This window comes from Fistularia commersonii, chromosome 30 (genome assembly GCF_037954325.1).
Source record: "Fistularia commersonii isolate RoL2024-O1a breed Wild chromosome 30, RoL_Fcom_v1.0, whole genome shotgun sequence".
Lineage (NCBI taxonomy): Eukaryota > Metazoa > Chordata > Actinopteri > Syngnathiformes > Fistulariidae > Fistularia > Fistularia commersonii.
In genome coordinates, this window is record NC_141313.1 from 9,476,916 (window position 1) to 9,502,139 (window position 25,224).

General features: G+C 45.0%; 1 protein-coding gene across 2 annotated transcripts in view; it reads right to left on the bottom strand.

The window, feature by feature from the left end:
• Nucleotides 1–25,224, bottom strand: part of cica (capicua transcriptional repressor a) — a 36,652-nt gene that overhangs the window by 4,055 nt on the left and 7,373 nt on the right. For both annotated transcript variants that reach the window (XM_086178418.1, XM_086178419.1), the window contains exons 3-21: nt 24,917–25,190; nt 18,158–18,289; nt 15,861–16,014; nt 13,205–13,304; nt 12,932–13,114; nt 12,678–12,804; nt 11,370–11,542; nt 10,400–10,544; nt 9,281–9,363; nt 7,625–8,126; nt 6,732–6,874; nt 5,851–6,011; nt 5,339–5,582; nt 4,138–4,423; nt 2,537–2,718; nt 1,711–1,856; nt 1,391–1,542; nt 1,172–1,306; nt 970–1,095 (exon numbers count right to left, since the gene is read on the bottom strand). In XM_086178418.1, the coding sequence (XP_086034544.1) occupies nt 970–1,095; nt 1,172–1,306; nt 1,391–1,542; nt 1,711–1,856; nt 2,537–2,718; nt 4,138–4,423; nt 5,339–5,582; nt 5,851–6,011; nt 6,732–6,874; nt 7,625–8,126; nt 9,281–9,363; nt 10,400–10,544; nt 11,370–11,542; nt 12,678–12,804; nt 12,932–13,114; nt 13,205–13,304; nt 15,861–16,014; nt 18,158–18,289; nt 24,917–25,190 (3,448 nt within the window). The remainder of the gene's footprint in view (nt 1–969; nt 1,096–1,171; nt 1,307–1,390; nt 1,543–1,710; nt 1,857–2,536; nt 2,719–4,137; nt 4,424–5,338; nt 5,583–5,850; nt 6,012–6,731; nt 6,875–7,624; nt 8,127–9,280; nt 9,364–10,399; nt 10,545–11,369; nt 11,543–12,677; nt 12,805–12,931; nt 13,115–13,204; nt 13,305–15,860; nt 16,015–18,157; nt 18,290–24,916; nt 25,191–25,224) is intronic.

Genomic DNA, 25,224 nt, shown 5'->3' on the forward strand with positions numbered 1-25,224 from the left:
GAGGTGGAAATGTTAACCACGGCGCCCCTCCCGGATGAGCTTCTCACCCGATCTCTCTAATCATGCAGCGGCCCATCACAGTGACGTGTACTTCTCCTTGTACGATCGACGTATAAACAGGATTTGGTGCTTGGATATCATTGCGCAGAACTGGCGCTCAGTGGCGCAGCGAACCGAGTCTGACCACCTGATCGCTTTTCCCTTGACCCTTCTGCCGTGCTGTGACTGGGAAGGGGATGAATTGCCAGAAAATTCACACGCATTCATTGTCTGTCAGTCAAAATGACGCAATTAAGACGTATTTTTGGCGACCGGAAGTCTTCCTCGCTGTCCGCTCTACCCGGAGCTGTTTACTCAGAATGAGCCTTGTTTATTCCCGGACCCGGTGAGAACTGGCCCTGCTTCGTGTTTGACTCAAAGGATGCGTGGGGAATGAACGGCAGCGGATGCGAGTGGATGCGCGGCACTGCCGGCTCACTGAGCTGGACGGAGGAGGTGCGCTCCTCCTGACGTCGACCTGACCCCGCCGGAGGGGGTGTTGCGCAACTTCGGACTGAACCGACTCCTCGTGGCCAGCTGCGCTGCGTGGTACGCGCTTCCTCCTCCTCTGGAGCCCGCTGAAAGCAGCGTAATGTGTGAATGAGAGTGAATGTCTCCAAAATAATGCGGAAATGAGAGGGTTCGGCGGTTGTATGAATCTGACGTGTAAATGAGAGAGTGAAAGGTTATATGTTTTTATCAGTGGCCCCAGGGTGGACCTTGCTTCTCGCCCAATGACAGCTGGGATAGGCTCCAGCCCCCTTGCAAGCCTGACTGCATGATAAACAGTCTAGATAATGAATGATTGAATACACTGACCGATTCAGATAAAACTCCCCATCTCTGTTGGAGTATTATAATGTATAGTTATGTAGTACAAATGTCCAAATACCAGTTGATAGGCCTGCGGTTTTCTTGTGATGGTTTTACCTGACGGAAAGAAGCCGTGTTCCTGAAACAGCTGCATGACGAGGGCCCGACGCTGATCCAGAGTTCTGCGCAGGGACGAGTAGGGGACCCGATCCAAGTCTCCGAGGAGATCTTCTCCCTCCGTACCTTGTGAAGACAGGGATACGTGCGAGGAATCGTGCGAAAAAACGTCGTACGATCTCCTCGTCGTGATCGGCCCTACCTGTCCTGTCGAAGGTGAAGATGTCTCCCTCGCATTTGGCGGCGCTCTTTGGGGTGTTGGGCTCAGAGCTGCAGCTGGAGAGGCGGCGGGTCTTCCTCCTCGGCGAGCTGGGGTCCTCTGCTGTCACTTCGAGCTCTGGTGGCGGGCAGAAGAGGTTAAATGAAATCATTTTCCTTATATAGCTTATATAGCTTATATAGCGCCGTCTAGAAGTCTCACCGGTAGAATTGCGTCTCTTCTTGCGGTAGCTCCCCAAGATGGCTCTCGGTGAGGTGGCCAGACTCTGCAGGGTGGGCGAGGGGAGGACCTCCTCTGGGTTGAACTCCGGCAGCTCGGCAAAGCGCTCCTCGAAATACGTTTCCGACAAAAGCCTGCACGTGCACACACAGACACGGCGGCCATATTGAAGGTTGGTTGGATCTTTCCAGAGCTACACATTTCAACACAGTTCCAATAAAAACATCCGTGTTGAATTAAGAACACATGGCCTGCAGATGTTGAAGTATCCCTGAAATGTCACAAAATTTCCCCCCGCTCACTTGTCGTGGGAGTCGGGCGCCTTTTTGAGCGGCGGGGGCCGGAACTTGATCTTCTTCGAAGACGAGGGTGGCTCTCTTTCCACGGGTGGCGGCGGAGGCGGGTCCAGACTTGAGGGTGGAGGAGGAGGAGGGGAACGAGGTCCAGCCTGCGAAGGAGCAATCAAGAGATGGAGCATCGCAGCCCTCGTTGAACTTGGAAAAGATTTTCTGCGCTTAAAAATCCAAATGTCATTTTTGACGGGCTCGAGGCACTGAGCCAGGCTTGTGAAGTTTATTTGAGGACAGTTTGTCTCCGTGGCAACTGCCTTCTTGGAAGGGTTTTAATGGGGGCATAAGTCACGATTACTCTGAATGAAAATTAGTTAAAAATACGAAGAAAGACGGGCAGTAAAAGGAAGCCGAACTAGACTCACTGAACAAATACTGTGCTCTGTGTGATAACGGTGCCCGATCATGTCAAAAACATTTTACTGGACACCCAATAATATCAAGTGTTTTCTGGATGTCATTTCACATCTGTAGAAAACCTTTTTCTTTCCCCAGGACTTTATGATAAACAGTCAAGTTAATCACCTCCATTTAATAACAACGTACTTCTCTGTAAAAGAGTTAAAAATCACAGCTTTCACTGGTTGGAAAAGTACAGGGGAATAAGCAGCAACCCCACTGTTGTCTCCTCTTTTGGCTGCGAGAACAAGCGTGGGAGATGTTTTCCCTGACGACAATATCATCTATGTGTGACGTTAAAAAAATTTCAAATGAGAAAGCTAGAGATACAGGAGCTACGAATAAATGAATGAATGAACGGAGCGGGAGTTCGTCTCACCTCTTTGTCGCTGTCGTCCACGCCGTGTTCCTCTCTCTCCGCCTCTCTGCCTCTTTTCTGTTCACCGTTTTCCTTCATGGTTCTCTCATGCTCTCCACCCATCTCGCTTTGCTTGTCCCTGCCGGATCCGTTGCTCACACCTTCCTCTTTGAAGTACTGACTGATGTCCTCCTCTATTTTGGCTGGAAAAGAAAAGAAAAAAACAAAAACAAACTAGTTTATTTCACGCTTATTACAATTCACAATGGAGACAAGGCCATGTCCGTAAACAAAAACTTGTTCGGATCTGAGACAAAGAATCGAACTCAGTCCATTTATATCGGTGACAAAAACAGGGTGAACGGATTTAATATGGATAAACCTGACAACAAAAAAGACTTTTAAAAGAAACAGCAAATGCGAAGATGTACTTTTGTGATGTCATCTCCAATCATACGGCTGATTAAATGGATCGCTGCTGGTAGCAGCACTGGAATGTATACCCCAAATTGTTAGGCTATGACTTGAAAATGGTTGCGGGGGCTGAAGCCTCTTTTATCTGTCATTGGGCGAGCAACACATCCTCCCTCCCAACGTGTCAACCGCTTGACGATACGTGAAAGCTTCTTTAGCGTCACATACCGAGGAAATAGACACCCCTTTTTTCGTCATTTTTTTCTTGACGAATCTGGAGCTTCATTAGAGAGGTGTCTACATTGTGGAGGAACAAAGTTTCTCATTTACAACAGAAATATGTGGAAAATAAAAACTCTGCTGTTATTTAGGTTAAGTTTAGAAACAGATATAGATGTTGATGCAGACATGACGCTCCAGGTTCATCACAAAAATGATGGAAAAGGGGTGTCAAATACATGGGTATGTGATGCTAAGGGATCTTTCACATTTCGTCAGGTGGTTGACGGATTGGGAGTGAGGAAGGGTTCGCCCTGGACCGGGGCCAGTCCATCACAACCATTCATCCTCACATTCACGTCATATAGAAACATATGATTCACTCTGTCTTTCACACATTGTAGAGAAATACAACTGTTAGATTGCTAATTCACACGTCACGTAGAGACATACAACCATTCACTCTCAGTCACACGTAATATTGCGACTTGCAACCATTCCTGCTCTCCCGCACACGTCATATAGACTTATAACATTCACTCACTCACTCACTCATTCAGACGTCATGAACACATAAAACCATTCACTCCCTAATTCACATATGTGGATATATTTCATATGAAACAAACTGTCACTGCCCTCTCTAATTTCCTCTGACGATCAAGTGTTTTTCTCTCATTCTAGTGAAAAGCGGTTTCACCTTTTGCCGGATTTCATTGTGAAACAGTCACCCGAAACATCCTGTTAAAAGGTTTTCTGTCTCCTCACACTCTGCACCAAAGCTCTGTTGTTCCATACAATTACACGTAAAATGCAATGTCGTAAATAAAATTAAAAACACCTAAAAACAACGTGTTATGTGAAAGATCCACCCAGTTTTGCACGTCTCTGTGCATCCAGTGTATGAAGGCTGCTTCCGAGAACAAATCGGGCAGAAATACATGGATGGTTTCGACGCTTGGTTAGACTAAAAGAAGAATGAACATTACCTGTGAGGCCGGCCACTGTGGCATTCGTGGCGCAGCCAGACGACCCCTGGCCTTCCTCCTCGATCAGAGCATCAAGCTCGCCTTCCATCTTCACCTCTGCTTTCGGTTCCACCTCCAGCGCCATGCTGGGCTGAGGCGTGGCCACCGTGGAACCGTGTGCCACCCCCGTGGCCAGCGGAGAAGAGGGCTTTACCATGTCCTGGCCTGGGGCTGCGACGGGTGGCAGAGTTGCCACAACACCGCTGGCCACTGGAACAGACGGTGCGGGGTAGATGGCAGTTAGTACCTGATGGGGGGAAAAAAAAGCAAAACAAACACATGAGTTAGCAACATTCGGGGTGGTTGTCCAGCTTGCGCGAGCAGTTTTCTGCTGTGACATGTTTTTTTTTTTTTTCCTTGATAATAACCTCTGGAGCCTCAAATGAGACAAACTGAAAAGTTGTGATTTTCAGATGTAAAAGAACAATAATAAGCCTTAATTTCCTCAATGTCCAGAAAAAATCTTGTATTTTTTAAAATGTTGCTTTTTTTGGCTTGATTCTTAAGTCCCTTTTGACAAAAATCACAAGCCAAAACCAGACATAAAAAATACATAACCTATTGATCTAGACAGTATCACCAAAAAAAAAAAGAAGTAACAAAAAATCTAAATGAAGAAAGAGCAAAATATTGCTGAAGAATTCATACAAACTTTAAGCAGTCTAGACCTTGTTTACCCTTGTTCTGCTAAAGTAATAAGTTGTGGGGGTCAGAGGTCAAATTCTGATGCATTTATTTTTTCCTGCTGTCTCCAAAAAAACAGTAAAAAAAATATGTAAAAACAGTCCAAAGAAATATCCCATTCCATCCCTTTCAAAGCAAAAGGTGAGATGTCTGATACAGCTGAATTGAATGTTGATATTTTATGTTTTGAAAAACAGCAGAAAACCTTTTGCAAAATTCAGAAGTCAATATTTAGCCCCACAGAGACTGCAGTAGCCTTCACAAGTCTACAGGTGGATATAAAGCAGATGAGTAAGATAAATAACTAATGGACTTTCCATATTACAAACTTTTGGTAGCTCGCGGAGTTCTTGTCACGCAGGCACTGCCAAATTCCTTATTATTCAGGTAAGCTAAAGCCCGAATCACCTAGCCATGAAATTTCCTCTTTTGAATGTAAAATGAGACATCGCCCGTGAAAGCCGTTGAATCGCCGTACCTGATGGCCGGTGGTTGTTGAGGCCTGGCCCGTAGGGGACTGAGACTGACAGCTCAAGGTTGGGGCTGGAGCTAGCAGTGGCGGTTGGCCGACAATAGGCTGAACCAGAGTTTGCCCGGTTGGCGTAATGGCGGTGAAGCCTAGGGTCGCCAGTGGTGATGGGATATAAGCTGGACCTGGAGCGGAGGGGGCTTGTTGGGGCATGGTTGTGGTAACGCCTGGGCTGGACTGGACATAGGTGATCCTGAAACAGGAGCAGGACATGAGATTAAATCTGAAACATGAGTTAAATGCAACCATTTACCATTTGGGGTGAAAGAGATGTGATCAAAAAAAGGAGCTAAATGCAACCGTTTATAGCACATTGGGGTGAAAGAGATGCGATCATCTGTGAAAAAAATCAATATCTGACAGTGTCTTGTGATCTCGTTGAACTTTAGCCGCTGAGCAGCCGAAGAACTAGCCGAGGAACATAAATACTGTCTTTCAGATGTCGGGCCTGTGTTAGTAACCTGGTGGGTGGAGAGGTCAGGAGAACGGTCTGTGGGGGCGCCGCACCGGGAGTCATCACCGTAGCCATGGAAACAGGGAAGGTGCTGCCAGGGTGCACCGCAGCGGTACTGCCAGGGTGAACGTGGGTTTGGACCACAGGCATGGGAGCGATCTGGATGATCTATGGGAAGAGAAGAAAAAAAGCATTTTCTCACAACTAGCCTCCCAAAAGTAACTTGACAAAGAAATGAAACTACTTTAGATATTTACTGTATCTTACAATATTTCTGGTGGGAAGAACATTTCGTAAATAAGAAGTTAAGAAGTCCCAGCGCTTGCTGTCCAGCAGCAGTGTTGATGGTAGATGCATTATTTAATTCAAACCGAACACCCAAATTATTCATTACGTTGTAATTGTTTTAAATATTTACATCCGTTAAGAGCAAGGTGTACCAGTAGCTAACCGATTCAAACTGAAACATTTATGCCAGTTTGCTAAGGCTGACTAAACAGTACGAGATGTTGTACTATGTCTGGAAACCCCCAGATTTTGTTTTATTTTATTGATTTTGTTATTTTTAGCAATGCTACATTAGCTTCCTGTTTACGGTGTTACTGTGCATCCTGAATGGAAGGCACAGCGACCTTTTCCAGGCCACAGATTTGCAGGTGGTGTCAAACTGGCGAGGGATTTATGAATGGTACAGACGCGGTGCAGCTGCGTTCGAATCGAGGAGCACTCAACTCGCTCTCAGTGTTCTTCCAAATGCACGATACTTACCTCTTTTTTGCTTTTTCAGAAACACATTTGTATCCATTTAGATTTATTGGCACTACCCCGCCCATAAATTATGTTTCGCGGTGTCTAGACACATTTCAATAGCCACGGCGACTTCACTACCTTGTTTCCTGTCGCAGGGCCGTTCTGCACAGGAAGAGGCGGGGCCACCAGGGAAATGGAAGGATGAGGAGGAGTAGACCCTGTTCTCATTGTTGCCATGGGAACCAACATCTTGCTCTGCAAGACCGGCGACTGGGTTTGGACTAATGAGTGAGAGGGAGGGAGAGAGAAGAGTATTTAATAGCTCAACGTGAGGAACAGATAAACCGAGTCAAGGGGGGAGGCGAGGACGCCGCAGGGGCGACAGGTGGGTGGAGACACTGAAACGGGGAGGACATTTCAGCAATGGATGGAAGCGAAAAATCCTCACTGGTAACAAAGTGCAGGGAGTTCATTCTGACTCTTATGAATAGAGTGACTAAGCAGTGGGTGGGCGGTGGGCGCCTGGGCTCATGTCAGAAGTGTCTCCCCTGTCAATCATCAAGTCTCCTTACATAAGCCAATCAGCTGAAACATCAGTGTCCCCTGTGGAGGTGAGCTACTAGATAAAAGGGAAGCGGAGAGCTAAAAATGAATGAACGCTTTTGGTGACTCAGTGAAATGATGACCCCTGGTTTGTTGTTTTTTGATTTTTTTTTTTGTCATCCCATCCTGCCTCACCTGTAGTTCCTCTGGATCTGAGTTAACACTATTACCCAGGGAGGCAGTGGTGGTCCAGCTGAGTGGAGGTGGGAGGAGCTTTCAGGGGTGAGGACATTCTGGGCCTGCGCTAGATGGTGTGTTTACAGCAGGAAGTAAGAGCGAGGACGTGATAACAGATGAACAAGCGGTGAGGGGGGTTTTTGTGTGTGTGTGTCAGCAAGGGTAGGATAGCTGGGTAAGATGCACTAAAACCTAGATGAGTGACCAAGTGACCCCAGTGGGTGAGGAGGATGATGAAGACGTGAACGTACCCCCTGCGGTGATCGGCAGCTGTTGAGGTCCACTCCCTCCGATCAGGAGGGTGGCTTTCTTGTCCTGGGACAGTGAGCTAAGGGCGACTGCGGCCTCCACTGGTTTGCTGGCGATGGGAATGGGTGTGCTGGCAATGGGTCGCACCACATTGGTCACCATGGTGGAGGCCATACGGACAGCGCCGAGGACCTGGGTCACCCCCTGCTGGGCGTAAGCGAGTGGAGCCTGGGTGTTGGACGCCGAGCCTGCAACAGACAGAGAGGAATGTTCCTCCCCGCCTCCACCGCCCCCCTCCACCATCGCCTGCGGTTCCTCCATCCCGGATCCCCCGTTGGGTCCTTCCTCTCCTGCATCTGTGGCTTTCTTGCCCTTTCTTTCAGACCCTTCTGCAGAGCCTTCTCCACCTCCACCGGCATTCGTCTTGACCGAAGCGGAGTCGGAGTGAGGAACGGAGGGAGAGGAGGAGGGGAGAGAAGAGCGAGCCATTGGCTGGAAGCCATGCTGGAGGGAAGAGAGAGAGAGAGAGTGAGGGATGCAGAGATCAAAGCGGGAGCGTTCGTATGCAAAGTGCTCTTCTTCGTGAGCAAAGTTTCTAAAGCGAAAAACTATTTAACATAATGTATTTCACAATTTCCAAGGCTTTAGTCTAAGTTCCAAAAACGATCACATGAAAAATTCACAAAACGAAACAAAACAAGATGATATAAAAAAATATGACGATGCTCGAAATGCGAATTTGAATCAATCACAATAAAGTTGAGAAGATTTTCCTGAGAGGAACTGGATTTGATATTCATTCATTCTTTATCTAATCAAACCAAGGACCTTCTTGCTTCAATGTGGTGGCACAAGCCACTGTCCCCTTATTAATATTTGATAAACATGTTAAGTGAGTACTGCTGTACACTGTACACCATGTTTCATCACACACACTACTTTGTGTGTTGTATTGTACTTATTTGGAAGGAGGGGGCGCTGAAGAACACTGAGATAAATGAAGGACTCCGAGAACATGTCTGCCAGTGTAGAAGTCCAAAGCTGCACCTGGAGGTTCCCATCTTATTCAACATCGTTGATCCTTGCCCTGACTCCTTCGTCTTTCTTTTTTCAACCTTAACCTCTTTGCAGCATAATGTGCTCATTGTGTACATGTTCCATGAACATGTACTACCACAACCAAACAAATCTCATGCTCAAGTCCACACTGCTATTAAGCATGTTAGATATTGATTGCACTTTCATACTAAGAATAGAAAATAGGCTACCTCAGATTTCTTTCTTGTTGGAAACATGTGTGTCCGATGTCTGTCTGCGTGTGTATCTAATATATTCTATCATCTATTTATTGCTGATGTCCACGTTCATGTGAGCGGCAAGGTGTGTGCTTTTTTAGTTTTCTAACTGCACATTTGGAGTTTGGAAAAACAAAATTTCGATCTGATACATAGCGATATTGACGAGAAAGATCGCTATGACTTTGACGAAATGTATTTGGGGTCGCGACCCCTGTGGTGTGGAATGTTCAACAAAGATCAGATCAGACAGAATTTTTTCTGATCCCATTCTGTGTGCGGAGTTTTATAAATATGTGGAATATTGTGAGTTGGCTTGATTTTGCGTGTCAAAATTCGGAGCGAGTGTATAAGTAAACCCACCTGTCCATCTGGCTCATCTTCATCGCTGTCAGTCACTCGCTCTTTGCACTTCAGGTCGATGGAGCCTTCAGGACACGAATCCTCTGAAGAGAGAGAACAGATATTGACTTTGCAGTGACGGGACAGAACCGCTTCCCAATTTGAAATTCAAATGAGTCGTCTGAAGGGCGCTGAGATTGTCTCTGTTCAAACAGTTCAGATAGTAAAAAGTGTGCTAACTCCGTTGCCGTAGTTTCAGACTTGACTGTTATACTTTCATGTGGTGGGTGCTAGGTCATGTTTTGCAGTCTCTCAGGAAACATCTCAATTATTATTTTATGATAAAATGACTTTTTAAGTCAGCAAGAAGGTCCCTGGTTTGATTCCAACAAGGGGCCATTTTCTTTGTAGAGTGTCCATGTTCTCCCCGTGTCTGCGTGGATTTCGGGTTTCTTCCCACAGTCCAGAAACACGCGGGAGGTTCACTGGAGACCCTAAATTGCCCAGATGTTTGAATGAGGGTGTGACTGACAGAGTGAATAGTTGTTTGCCTCTATATGACATGTGATAAGAGAGAGAATGATTGTATTTCTCTTTATGTGCCCCTGTGACTGACTGGCAACCAGTCCATCTATGTAATGTATCTATATTATGTGTGAATGAATAAGAGAAGGGAAAATTGCCCCGAATGAGTGAATGAATGGTTGGTTGTTTGTATATGTGGACCTGCGATTGACTGGTGACCAGTCCAGGGTGTAGCCCGTGCCTCGCCCGATAGACGGCGGATTAATAAGAGACAATAGACGGCTGATAAAGAGAACGGTTGTATGTCGGTCTGTCTGTAGTAAACGAGTGGATGTGTGAATGAATGGCGCGTGAATGACAGGATGAATGGTTGTATGTCTCTGTATGTGGCCCTGTGATTGAGTGGCGGTATAGTAAAAGTTAATGAATAGTAAAAGAAGTTAATGAATAATTCTAATGAATGAATTAAAATATGTGCAGCCATTTGAGTAACGGCCGTGATTATCCAAACAGACTGCAAGCTTGGTGTTTCGCTGACTGAAATGGGAAACACTGTGGAAGCGAAACCGCTCTGCCGTTTTCTCACGATGCCACAGAAGCACTCCGCCAGCTCACCCATGACATCGTCGTCCCCTTCCTCCTCACAAATGACCATGCGCTCCTCGTCGCTGGTCACGTCCTCGTTAGCTCCGCCCTGGTAGAGGGAGTGCGGCGGCGGCGGGGGCGGCGGTGGGTTGCGCAACAGACTTGGCCCTTCCTCCTTGAGCCGGGGTCGAAAACAAAAAATTAGACATTCAATGTTTATTTTTGTGTTTCCACGGTGTCAGTCCTTCCACTTATTGTACACTCCAACGAAAACAAATCACCGCGATACTTCATACAGGGATAATATTGCTATTATCAAAGTGTACAAATATATATACGACTTTGCCACCAGCATTTACTAAATGCCTTCAAGATAAAATAGCTGGCATCCAGTCCCGGTCCTCTGTGATTAGGAGTGGAGCAGCAAACACCACCAACTCACACCTTCAAAGGCAGTGGGAAGTAGAAAGTAGAGACTTTGAAGTTGGAGGCTGAGCTCCCCAAGAGCGTTTCACTGGATTTTCCAGCGGCAACAACTCCGGCTGTCCAGACAAAGAGCTAAACCGAGTCCATTTGAACAGTTTCATTTGAGGTGCTCGAGAGAGAGAGAGAGAGAGAGAGGGAAAGCAAAACAGAAAAAAAAAAAAAAAAAAAAAACACTCAGACGGCTGCTGTCTGCAAATACACACGCGCCTGTTTTTCAGAATTCCCCCGGTGTGTTTTATTTCATTTGTTCGCTTTTCTTCTGTGCTCCCTTGGATCGTGATGCCGTGACGACAAAGACGCCGGAGCGCAGAGCAACACCCCCGATGTAACGGGGAGCAAATGATCGTGACCCTCTTCGGACTGTCAGACCCGCGGGGGCACTTTTTTCCCTGACAGACTGCACCGTAAGGCAAGCCGTCTGTGATAACCGGTGATCTGGAACAGTATGCTCCGCTGTCGCTAATCTCCCAAGTGCGTTCGCTGCCTTTGAGACACAGATTAACGACCCTCTTACCTTCTCTAGGTCTCTCTCTCGCTCCCGCTGCTCGAGGGTGTGCACAGCACTCTGGGAAAAAGCTCGGGGCCGGTGGTGTTGCCCCCCGAATAGAGCCCCTCGACGGTCTGATCCAAGAGGCCAGCCTGGGCCCCCTACCTTCCCCTCCAGCGCCTGCGACTCCAAATGAGTTTCTGGGGAAGCAAGAGACAGTTCAAGTTAGAGAGATAAAATGAGTTCCTTTTAACACATTAGCTCCTTTCGCACTGTAGAAAGTTCTCGCAGGAACTAGTCTGTTCCTTCATGCATTGGGGTAGCATGGGAACCGAGACTTTGGACCTCAGTCCCCTCTCAGGCAGGGTATTTTCACGGTTCAGTCGGAACTCGTGGTGGAACTCATAAGCTACGCCAATAACCAGATACTTCTAGCAAACTGCGGAGCACCGTTTATAAAAGCTGTCGGGGTCAGCTGTTTTCTTGGGACAAAATGAACAGAACGGAATGGACTGACAAAGAGGTCAGAGCTCTTCTGGTCTCCGAGGCCACAGAGCTTGCAGCCGTAACGTAAACATTTCGGTCAAAATAAGTACAGTTAGCTAACGGCGGGGTTCTTCACACGCCAAAGCAGTGCAGGGAGGAAATAAAAACAGCTCAACTCATTTGATAGTCCATGGTTATTATTGCTGCCAAGTAGAAAACGAAGGCTGTGGCGACTTCTCTAGCCACGTCATCCGTGTCATCTTACTGTTCCTCATGGCGATGTGTTTTTGAGTGTGCTGCTTAAGGTCGCAGAGGCTTGTCTCACACCGGTCCCTATCCTGGTCCCTTACTGCCCGTGACAATGCAAAACTGAAAAGTTCCTCAGCAGGAGGGAACTTCCTGGAACCAAATTCTAACTGGACAGTTTTCTGCCAGATTACTCAGAAAAGAAGGAAGTAGTTTCTCGTGGTGTAGCCTCACTCACAATTGTACAAAAAAAGCACAGAATGACTTCATCTTTTCGATTTATGATTAGGTGTGGGAATTGCAGGAAGCTGCTGCTACACAGAAGCTACAGCATCACAACACAGTGAATCTATGTGTTATAACAGAATTCAGTTGAGGGATTTTTAAAACTAAGATTTGGTTTACTGGTAAAAATAAGTCTGTAAGGTGGCTTGACAATAGTTAGCAAGACATACTGCAATATCTTGCCCTCCGAAAAAGCGTGCATTAATATTAATATAGTTAAAGCTGAGGCAGGACCTCAAAGCAGAGAGAGAGAGTGAGAGAAGAAAAAAGAGAGAACTGGTTTGAAAAATGTGAATTTCTAAAAAAAATAAGACACACCTATGCTCTCAGACATGCTCCTCTCCCGTTGTTCCTTGGGGGTCCCACGTCCTTCAGACAGTGACTTCCTCCGGTCCTTGTTGCACCACTTCCAGTCGGGATGGGCTCTGAAGTGTGCCTCCTTGACCTAGAGACGGAGGGAATACGGTAATCAGCTGTACCGAACAGTTTTGGAACAAACCTGACTCATTTTCATTCCCCCTCTGCGATCCGACAGAGAGAACGTAAAACGATGGCAGAATGAAGGGACGGACCTGGAAGGCTAAATCGTGGTACTGCTGCTTCTCATTAGGCCCCAGGGCGTACCACCACTCCCCCAGGATCTTGCTGACTGTTCGGTTGTCCTGGTTGGGATGTCGCTGGTGCACCAGGGCTCGGTGACGCTTGCTGAAGATCATGAACGCATTCATGGGACGGCGGATGTGGTCTTTCTCCCTCTTAAAGAAGCGGACAAAAAAAGGAATCAAATGCAAATCTGTTTGTTCCATGTATCTTCACTACGGTGCCATTTTTTGTGGCGGGCTGACCTTCCTATCCCCGTCCTTGGGCAGGGCGCTGAGGGACTGCGTCCGTCTCTTGATTGGGCCGCTGGAGGTTGCGGCGTCGTTGGCCACACCCGGCGAGAACCTGTGTTCAACGCAGAAGAGGAGTAAAAAAAAAAAAAAAAATCAAGGTTGGTGAGAAATTCTGTGTTATGATGATGTGAAAATATTTTTTTTGTTGGGAAAATGCTTGAAAGTGTGTTGTGATCAATCTGTGCTGCGCCGGGAAAAGTATCCATTTGGAGTGGCTCTCAACCAAAACCAGGCGTCGAACAATAATATGGGGATCTGGCAAAGAAATAACACAAAACGCATACCCGGCAACTGCTTGCCCTTTGGGACCACGCTCTTCTTTTCTTTTCTTAAACGTCCGCCCAGCAATGTTTGCTATCAATTTACAAAGGTAGTGTGTTCAATCCTTAGATTAGTCATCCACTGAAAATGTTGCTTTCGCTGAGGCTTATACTGTACTTTCCTCCCAGACCACTGATTGGTTCCCTGGGAAGGAACTACCGGGCTCAGTGTGAAACAAACAAAGTAGTGTTTTCGTCAGCTGGGTTAAATGTAAAAGGTTGCTGTGTCACGGCTGTTGGTCAACAGAAAGTGAGAAAGTATTCTACTTGCAATAGAAATGTATATAAAAGTAGGAAGCAAGACAAATATTAGTAGTAATTTTATACAAGCTGCAGTACTAATGACCCTGTTTAACTTTTCTGCGTGGGTCGTTTTCTAGTTCTGTATTTTGAACTATCTTGAGCTGAGCCAACCATTCATTGAGGTAATGAAAAACAAAACAAAAAAAAATCATATGACGTACTACTACTGATGTACTTGCACCGTACTTACATTCACTACATTCACATTCATACATACACTCTTAAAATGGCAGATCAGGGGCAAATCCCATATGACACAGATACAGGAAATGACTTGCCCCTGCTCAGACCTTTTTCCCGGGGCTTCTTGAAAACAGTAGATGTACATTTAAATGTCTGTAAGCGCCACAAGATAGTAATGATATAATCCTCGCTAGGCAAGAGCTACTTTGGAAGTATGCAGGCTCAGCAGGCTGCAGTCTCTGGAGCATTAACTCCACGGACCACACAGTAAGAAGGCCCAACTTGTGAAGTACTGCTCTACCTCATGTACAAATATGTGGTTTTTATAGAAATAAATGGTGGATCTGCTGCCATCAACGTACCTACAGACTGTATGGCAAAGATGTGGTGGTGCCCTGTGTGTTGCTCACTTTCTTGTGTTTTGTTTGGCACAGACTCAAAAATCAGCCAAGATTTCAAGCACGATCACTGCCGTGAATAATAATGTCTAATGAAACTGTGAGTCAGCATCGCCAGAGAGCAAATCCTCTGAGCTGTGAACTTAAAAATGAGGTTTTCTTTTCTTTCTCTTTATTTTGTAGTTTTGCGTGTATGTGTGTGTGTGTGTGTGTGTGTGTGTTTGTGCACATGCTATGACTCTGTTGGTATAGTCTCGCCATTGAGCTTTAGTCGGTCTGAACGCCGCAACAACCGAGAGACTGCGGAAGCGTTTCTTTCAGCTGTGGCGGCCTTTATGAGCACGGCGACCCTGAAACATTCAAAATCGCACTACAAGCCAGACAGCCACGCAGCCCGTCTGAGTCACTCTGAAAGAGCAGTAACAGCCAGACGCGAAGAAGCGGGACGAGACCGAGTGGAATGAGCAAGCGGAGACTGTACAGCTCTCGCCAGACACGCTGATGCAACTTGTGTGCTTCTGATTGTTTCTTTTGAGTTCCACTGTCAAAGGAGGATGTCAGTACACCTACCCTGGGTGTCGCGTCCTTCGGTCGGAGTTTTTAAAGGCAGTTATTTAAATTAGAAGTAGCTGGCGATCAGCAACTGAAATCAGACAGACCAATCATTCCCACCCACTATTGCGTTATGAAATACACAGCACTGAATGCATTACATTTCCACTTTTCAGTACATTTTTTTCCTGGATAACAGTGACATGTGAAAAGCATTAAGAGTGGATCATGAGTTGGTCTGAAACGCATCTCAGCACTAATTCCAACCTTTTGTTTCTAGTCACCGAGCAAGCTTAAAAGGCCGTTTTGCAACTTTACATGATCGGCCTGGCAAAAAGAGGGACATCATTCATTTTGGTGAAATGTAAATTGTTGTTATTGCAGCACGATCAAATGTGTCTGCAGGTGTCAGATGCGTGGCTCCAGTAACCAGGGGTGTTTTTCACTTTTTTGATCCAGCAGATGACCGAACTCTGGTGGTGGCACATCACTCTGAGCGAGAACCAGCGAATACAAGTGGATAACACACTTCTTGACCCAACGACCGATCAAAAGCTGTGAAAAGTTCTCCGGCTGTGACAGCAATTCATGATGCCAAAAATGTCGAACAAACAAAGAAGTCAGAGCGGCTGAAAGATTTTCAGACAAAAAAGTTGAAAGGCATTTTCTGCTCAAAGGTTCATTGCTGCTTCTGCTAACTAGTCGGTATAAAATCGAGCAATATCAATCAATAGCTGTTCAAATATGTTGTGTATTTTGCAAGGTCTTGGTGACCTTTTAGCACAGACAGCGCTCAAAAAAGGAAAAAAAGCGAAGCCATCTGACGCAGCGGCGAGACTTCTTTGCACTTACGGGTCATCCGTGTCGCTTTCCGTCTCACTGTCGCCCGCGGCCCTGTCCGTGGGAGGATTGTCATTTGTTGGGGGAGGGCAGGACGGGGAGCCCCTCTCGAGATCCGGGGGTTCGGGTCGCTCTTCGCTCACGAGGGCCACACCGCAACGAGGCTCTGCGAAACAGCAGAAAGCATTTAAAAGTTTGGAAAAAAGGTCTATTCTTGCTGTATGGCTTTACGCCTGATGTTGTTGGGGGGCAGTCATTTCTAAATGTTAAATTTACAGACAGAGATGGAGTGTACCGGACTCTTAAGGTCTTTGAGGTCCCTTTTTAGAAACATAAAATGCTGGAGGCATCGATGTGGCGTTCGACAGGATCACTGACATGGCGTCATGCAATGGCGATGTCTGATTAATGGTTGTGAAATGTACGTGATGACATCCTCCTCTAAGAACAGCATATTTCTAATGATCCACAATCTGAATGAACAGATGGATTCAGAGGGTTTTTGTGCAATATTTCGGTTGGGAGTTTCTGCGCACAGCATGCTCACACACACACCACCTCGCTGTTATATACTATAGCTTACAATATGGTTCCTATTATGAATTAAAAAAAAGTCTTTATATAGATGTATATTAATACATTATTGATACCGCATATCCTGCGCTAGAAGTCAAAATGAATGAACTTTGAGGCATTCTAAATTGTTGTTAATTTGTTCATCTGTGTATTATATGGGATTGCCAATTCTTCAGTACATACCTTGATTCCCAAATATCTAGAAAAGGGTTTTCTGAATATCAGGATTCATTCATTCATTATCTATACCATGTATCATAGCAGCATAGATAATGAATGCATGAACATATATATACACACACTACTTCAGATAGGTTACAATATCTTACTGTGGCCAGTTGGCATGTAAAACAACAGAATCCATATGAGGAAACACACAATTGTTGATTGAGGTTCAGTAATTTGGTGTCATGTTGTAATTAACCAATTATGCGTCCATAGATCCAGCTGACAAAGAGGTTTACAGGTTTACCATAGAATATCAACCAAACAAAAAACAAACAAACTCAGCCTTGAGAATATGTAGCAACATTTACCCTCCTACACTCTCTGGGCTTGAACATCAACTGCTGAAAAACCATGTATCAGTCAACCCGCCCCAAAAAAAAAAACAAAAAAAACAACAAAAAACTAGTGCAGTTTAACAGCACCACAATTTACCGCCTCCATAATGACCACGAAAATGTATCAACCACCTCCAGCGGATTCAATAAAAAAACTCAAAAATCTAATCCTCATAAAGGAAGGCTTTATTACCAAGAGGCTGTATTATTTTATTTGCACTGATCATGCCAGTGGTTTCCATGTTGTGGCCGATGTGAGTCCTGACACAGGAAACGTTCTCTTCAGCGCAGCGTGACTACATGTTTCCGTGAAAGAAACACGTCAACCGTCATTTCATGACATTGCAACATTTGGTTGACTCAGTGTCTCTCCCTATATAATTGTCTCCTTTAATGCAGTCTTTTCTGCAGAGTCAAAAAAATTCTTTGCATGTGTTTTGCAATCATGGGGATACATCAGAAATGTTGATTTTAATTCTAATGTTGACACGTCTGTCAAGTGTCTGAAAATTATATACATTTGGGAGGCTGCCCTGGGAGTTCTTATTAAAAAGTAATGACGGCTGACTGATTTGTGATCGTCATAATTATTTCCCATAAGACATGCATCTCACAAATACTTAAGCATAACATTACATTTGTGCTTTGGAACGCCGATAATGATATACATTCCTGCTCATAAACATCCCTGCTATTTATAAATATTTGATCTTTAAATGAAGAGTTGTTGGAAATCACACACAAACACTGACAAAAATAAGATGAAAACACAAAAATCCCCAGGCTGATGAATGAAAAAAGGGAAAGAAAGAGTCTTAAAGCAAAGTTATCTCTTTCTCTGTAGGTTTGAATTAGTGCCTAAATACATTTTAGCATTCAGGTCAATTAACAAGTTTTGTCAACAACATTTTTTTGGGAACACCAACCATGCTGATTTGTAATTCACTTGCAACTGTTTTGGGAAACTCGCTACACAGCCGCGTGTCTATTTTGTCCAACCAGCATTTGCACTTGGGTGTTTTGGCTGTTTGTACGGAGCGATCTGCTCCTTGTGGTTATTTCCCCTTATGCGAATAGTACGCTCTTTAAAAAGTTATTTATACAGTGTGACGGCACTGATTGATGTGCTGTAAAAAAAGAAAGGAAAAAGGAACTGAGGTCATTTTCTACCTTGGCTCTGATTGACAAGCTGCTGGCAATCGGCAGGCTGGGCAGCCACTCCTGGCTGGCTGGTCTCCAAGAAAGGGACGAGAGAATGCCAAGGGAACACTGGCACAGACCGAGGCTCCACATTGGTCCAAACTGTGGGAACATGAAGGGGAGAGGGAGAGAGAGAGGGAGAGAAAGAGAGAAAAGTGAAATGTCATCATGTTTATCTATCCTGGTATCATGGGCTGTGGACAGAAGGTAACGCTCTTCATAAAAAGTTGCCAGAGAAGAAAGACCATGAATGGAGCTGTGTATTCAGTCACTCACTCTACACACACACACACATACATCCCTCAGGATAAAGAGTCGAGGGGTCATGCGGTATGTGATGCGATGAGGGAACCTGTTATTTTATCCACAGAGATTCCAGACTCCAGAGCGGACTCAGTGTCTAGACCGCTGCCACAGAGCAGCCAAGCTACTGTGGCGCGCATTTACTTTACCACCATGTTGGTGACGATTCTGCACAAAGACAATCGAGGCGCCGCATCACAGTGGTAACAGGCCATGTTTGCTGTCTGCACAAATAAAGGATATATCTCAATGTACATTCAAACATGCTTTGACTCAAGGTCTGAACAAAGTCGCTAAAAGTTCCAAGTGAGTCTCAAGTGTAACACTCGCGCTCTGATTTAAGTTCCAAGTCCAGACAGGCGCGTCTCCAGCAAACCGTTGGTCTGACACTGCGGTTCTAATCCAGGCCCGATGCTGTCTCCTCAAAAATCACGAGACCCGTGTGCCTTTGTGACTGTGTCAAGTCAAATACGAAGTCGTCATAATCTCTGATTCAGGTCCAAGTCACGTGACTAAAACTGTCCCAACTTCAGTTTTTGACGACATCATCTATCAATTGACATCCGACAACTATTTAGGGCATGTTGAGAGTAAACCACAAATATGACACATATTTAAGTAACACTCAGGACGCTCCTGATTGCTCAAAGGTGTGGGAATAAGCAAGATTATTCCGGAAACTGTGGATATTTTATCACATGATAACTCGGAGTTGGTGGCAAGAGCACAGAAAGTAGTGAATGGGTAGATATGATATGAAACTGGGTGCTGAGAGATCAGAATATACCTGATTTTCATTTTGTTGTGATCTTGCAGTATTTTCTAATGTGATACTGTACGGTGTATAACGGACCAAGTTCTATTTGTTTGACATGTCTGCAGGCTGAGACTTCTTTCATATTTAAACTATACACAAATATCCACATTATGGGCACTGAAGTTCGTAAGACCTATTGCATTTAATGCAGTATGCTAACTATTGCTAACAGTATGCTATCTAATGTATGTGGAGACACGAGCTGCTTGTTTTGCACGCCTCACTTGCCAGTGCTTCGATGCAGAGCAGAGTTGGCCGCGAAACAGTCGTGATGTGAAGAAATTCTATTCGAGACCGGAGGGACATTTTTCAGTGGCTTGCAGTGTCACGCAGAGGTTCAAACACCCAAGCATAGTAAAAAAAAAAAAAAAAAAAAAGGAGACAGAATTTTTGAGGGCTTTTAAGAGTAATTCTAACTCGAAAATAAAGTAAAAATAAGCCAAGTATTTCACCTTGTCCTCTTCGAGATACAGTGGGCATGAAGGCCGTTTCTTCTGGGAGTCTGAATGGCATTTAAAATACTTGAGAATCTAAGCTGCAAAGTCTCTGTCTATATATCACAGCCAGGTGAGTCTAAATATTCCACAGACTGGAGGTGAAGAGTTTCCAAAGGAACTTTTTCTCTCATGAATGAGCTGACAAAATGATGCTTGCTCCTTTGAAGTTGGCAACCAAAACCAATAAACCTACGCTATGTTAATTTAATTTTAATTATTCTGGGGACGCAGTTGATTTATGATGTGTGTATCATATGTGATTTTCAATTCCTCAATATACCTTGATAACTAAATATCCAGAAGAGGGTTTTTCGGAATATGAGGATTTATTCATTACGTATATTATTATTATTATTAATCAAAAAATTCTTTATCTATATCATTTATCCTTCACTCAAGGTCAAAGGAGGTCAGGAGTCTATCCGAGCTACACATTCTCACACCCAAGCCTGCGTCAAACACCCGACGCACTAAGGCACCCCTTTCTCATCTTTTTTTTTTTTGATGAACCTGGAAGAGCATCTATTTTCAGGTGCAGTGTCAGTGAAGGAATAAAATTTCTCATTAAGAAACAGAAATATATGGAAAATTCAAACTCTGCTTTTATTAAGGTTAGGTTTAGATATAGATGTTGATATAGAGACAAACAACCATTCACTCTCTCACACTTACTATGGAGACATACAACCATTCACTCTCTCATTCACAACTGGACAATGTATGGTTTCTAATGAACCTGCTACATGTTTTTGGACTGTGGGACAAACCGGGGAACCCTGAGGAAACCCACGTAGACACAAGGAGAACATGAAAACTAAATTCCTGTGGTTGCTTCCATCGTCTACAACCTAATAAATTAAATTCTCTAAATGTTTTTCTTTTGTATGTCTTCACTGTTTTCAGTCTCCTTGGGGATAAGGAGGTCAAATGACCTGAGGCCTGGTGGTGTTGCTCTTTTTTTTCGATTAACGTGTAATAGCTTGTCGTCCTGATATTTCCTGAAGTTTCCTGAAGCCTGTCTGTCCGGGAACGCGGTTCCCTCTCAGAGGCTCTTCCTGAGCCCCTTACATAGTTTTCCCTGATAAAAGGATTCTCCCAGGGTGACATATATTGCAAGCATTGAAAGGCCCTCATAGGCAAGCTGTGTTGATGCGTTGATCGAAATGAAAACACATAAAACATTTGACTATATTTTCTGGAAGTACTACACACTACAACAGATAATTCAGAGGCTACTGTTATTACCAGGTAATTTATAACAGAATATACAGCTACTATCAGTATGACGACAGCTACAAGTGTCACAGCAGCTTTGAAAACAGTAATAATCCATGCAATCACGACTGCGTTTTTTTCAATGCTTCCGCTTTGACAAAGAAATACTGCATGATGTTAGTAGTAGCAGTTCATCATGTTTGTGAATATGATCTTAATAGGTTAAAAAATAATCCTCAACTCCTCTCTGACTGCAGTATTCCACATATAGGTTTAATCCTGATGGAAATAAACTTGCTATGAACCCTGCGCCGCAGTACTGCAATGTCCAGCTTCCATTTATAATTTTGATATAAAGTATGAATTTTGTCTATTTATAACCAACCATTTGTTGGCTGTGGTGATTTTTTTTTTCTTTTTTTTTTTCCCTAAATGCAGATTCAGATACCTCTGCACGGCTTGGAAAATGCAGCATGTCCCACATGCACTGTAGTTTCTCGTACACTTAGTAGTCTCTTTGAAACACTGATTCTGAGCCACATGACTATTATCACCGTGCCCTGACCTTTGCATTCCTGACAAATTACTGGTTGCTATTGCCGTTTAGATCGGGAATAGCGGCTGAGGAAGTGATACTTGCTCTGGTGTTTTAATTTACATTCTAAATCCTGCTGCCAAAATGCTACGGGGCTCATGGCAGACTCCACGATGTTCATTATATCTTACATTTCTTTGATCAGATTGGTCAAAAGTTCCTGGCTTTGCAGAGGCAGCCCTAAAATAAGCAGATTTTCCTGGAGGTTATGGCTGAATTCAAGTACGAATTCAAGTACAAATTCACAGTCAAACTACCCATTAAGAAAACATCCAGTACCAAAAACCCTAAAATGAATCGGTTCTATCGTGGGCCACGTTCTTTCGCCTAAACTCCGCTCTGGAAAAAAACAGAAAATAAAATAGGGCCTTTGTAGCTTTTATGTGATCCTGCTGATGGAAAGATATTCTGACGGCACCAAAAATATAACCACCTTCAAAAATCCATTTTTGCATTATCTTGGGTCCTTACAGTGAGGAAGCGCCACCACTTCCCTCAGCTGAATGGGCTATTGTAGTTCATAGTAACACCCTTGACCCCTGAGAGTTCTCTTTGAAACAGAGGAAGAAAAATTATAACGTTACATAAGCGTGCAGGGAAATTAAGGAGGTGCCCCAACTGAAGTGGCTGCGTCTCCTCGCATGTCCAAAGCGGTCTGGTTCGAGTACATGCTGGAGCACAGCATTCGCCCAACTACTTGGCGCTCTATATGCCAGAGAAAATGCTTTTGAGTTCACCAGTTGGGGGTTATCAACACTGTCCTTACTGTAACACGCAGCAAAGCGTTTGAATCATTCTGAAACCCGGTGCCGATTCGATACTTTTGACGTGTGATCCACAAATGGGACCGTATCTGATGGTGAAGATGGTGAAGTTTTCTTTCTTTTGTTGGCGGTATTGTATGACTGTGCAAAAGTTGAAGATGTCTGGAACTTCAGAGTACCAAGCTAAATATAGATTCTGACAAAACACTTTCATTACTACTAAAAACAACTCCGACTTTGTTTTACACTTAAATAATGATCTTCTCCTTGACAAACCTGAGTGCAAATGACACCTTCACAGGTCTACGTTTGCAGGAGGAACCACTGAACCTTGATTTGGGGAGTTTGTGCGGACGTACTGGATCTTGGATTTGACAGGAAGCGCCAAAGTGTAAAATAAGACCACAATTCTTCCGCTTGAGGAACCTGCTTTTACCATGAAGTACGGAAAGCGCATGAATATTCTCAGCAGCAGTGAAATATGAAAATATCAAGCACCGATACATTTCTCAGATATCCATCTGTCTCTATTGGTTTACTAAAAGCAGCGACAATGATGATTGGAATCAGCAGCCGAGTTCAAAGAAATCCACCTCAGGGGGGATAGAGAGGCTTACAGCTGTATAAGAAACAGCTCGGGGACTTCGGTTTCCTCACCGAGGGCTGCAGATGTAGTGAGCGAGAGCGGTAATCAAACTTGTGATGCTAATGCAGCTGCACTTGAGCTGGGCTATATTTAGGAGATCTCAGCCGCGGGGCCTTCGCTGCCTTCTGCGTGTGTTTGTTTCTGGAGCCCGCTCCAGCTCGGGGCGTTTTTAAAAATGTATGGCGGCGGAAACGTTACTCTTCAGGGGCAGGTGCCAGCAAACAGTGGTGCGCGGGATGTGAAAGGGAAAGAGGAATAACAGCGCACTCCCGTAATCAGCTCAGTAATTCCACCAGTGGAGACGGCGTATCCATGACAACACGACAGTGTTACGATTACTCTTTTCTTTTTTTTTGATTGCAGTGATGAAACACACTCGTATCACGCTGGAATTGCCCTTGATGCCCTGTCTGAGGTGGTTGATTGTCTAGAACACGGCGTGTGTGCTTCTATGTGTTTGTGTGTGTGTGTGTGTGTGTGTGTGTGTGTGTGTGTGTGAGTGTGAGTATGCGCGTGGGAGGAGGAGGTGTAAATGTCCTTACTGCACTCCCTTTCTCTGTCTTACGTGTCTAGACATGTCAATATTAAAAGTTTGAGTAAAACGCCACTTGTCTCTTTTTTTTTTGCATACATGCCATACAAAGAGTGACACCAGTGGCACGCAAGCACACCCACCCACACACACACACACACACACACACACACAAGCAGATGCACACTCAATTACTCTGACTGCCCGCATGTGGAGTTGAAACTTGCACATGATGAGAAGCAGATCCCGGTGCCCGAGCGACTGGTATCTTAAACCTCTCCTGATCTCCGTGCCCCAGAAAAAACGAGCCTCGCTCCTTGAAGTCGACCTCAATGACCGAGCCAACTTGGTAAAACTACCACTGGATCAGGAATGAGCCATGAAATACCGAGTCGTGAAACAAACTCTGCTCAGACCCTCGCAACGTTTACATGCTCTCCTCGCGGGCAGACATGTTTTAACAATCCCTGCATCAGCGCAGCTGCGCCAAGTTTCCTGCCTGCTTGTGTGTCTTTGACTTTATGTTTTTAGTGGATAGGCCAAAAACGCAGTTTCAGCTGCAGATGTTTTTCCCAGTCCTAATGGATTTATCACACTTCCGGGGTTTAGTGTCCGTCGGTGTTGTGCCCGAATAACAAAGCAGGAGTTCACGCATTTTAAATGTATCGCATTCATATATTCAAGCTAACGCTTTCTATGATTTGTCACAATGCAATATCGAAAGGTTGGCATGGAAACAAGCATACAACTATAATTAACCCAAACACCCCGATTTTTCTTTGGCCTGTTTTCCGGCATCCAGCAGAGTGAACAAAAAGCTGGCAAAATACTGTCACAATAAAATGTTGCACAAATACGTCCGTGGGGTAAGATGGACATTGCCGATGCTCCCTCTAACTTTTGCATCTTTGATTACAGATGGTTGATAAAAGGGTTTGATTTAATATTAACAATTGACAGCTGAACCTGCTGTGACATAGATGAGACAAATAATAAGCCACGGAACATTCCCGATCATAAACAGGTTTATAAAAAGCACTGTGTCAAAACGGCTAAAAAAAGGAGATTAATCGGGAAAATATATCCACTGACTAAAGGTTACTTTCATACAATGTGAGCGAGCAGTCGTAAAGTGTACGTGAGTCATCGCCATAGCACCATGATGACACTCCTGTTTCCCGAGAGAGATCATGAAAGCCAGAAGTACTAGCCTTGAGTACATAAGCTTCTGTGTGCATATCACTTCCCACATTTACGGCACGGCAAATGTCTGGCTTACGAGAGGTACCGGGAGTAGAAAAAAAGGTCAGCGCTGCTGTTCCATCATCATCTCCGCTTCCTTCTACCTTTACTTTCTTACCTGTCCCCGGGCGGCCCATGATGATTTGCTTGCGTGGCGCTGGATGTGGAGACTCGGCCGGTAATATGAGTGGCAGCAGCGCCGTCGGCGTGGGGTGGCAGGCTACCGGCTGTGGCAGCGCCCCTCCGGATGCCTCCTGGCGTCCCTCGGGTTTCTTCTCTCTCTCCCTGCCCCCTGATCCAGAGGACAGGACAGAGCCTGTTGACATGGACATCGACCCCGGGGTGGAGGAGCTGGAGAGGGCGGAATGACCCGCTGTGGCTGGAGTCAGGGACTGGGGGATGGCGGGTCAGAATGTTAGGTCGTAG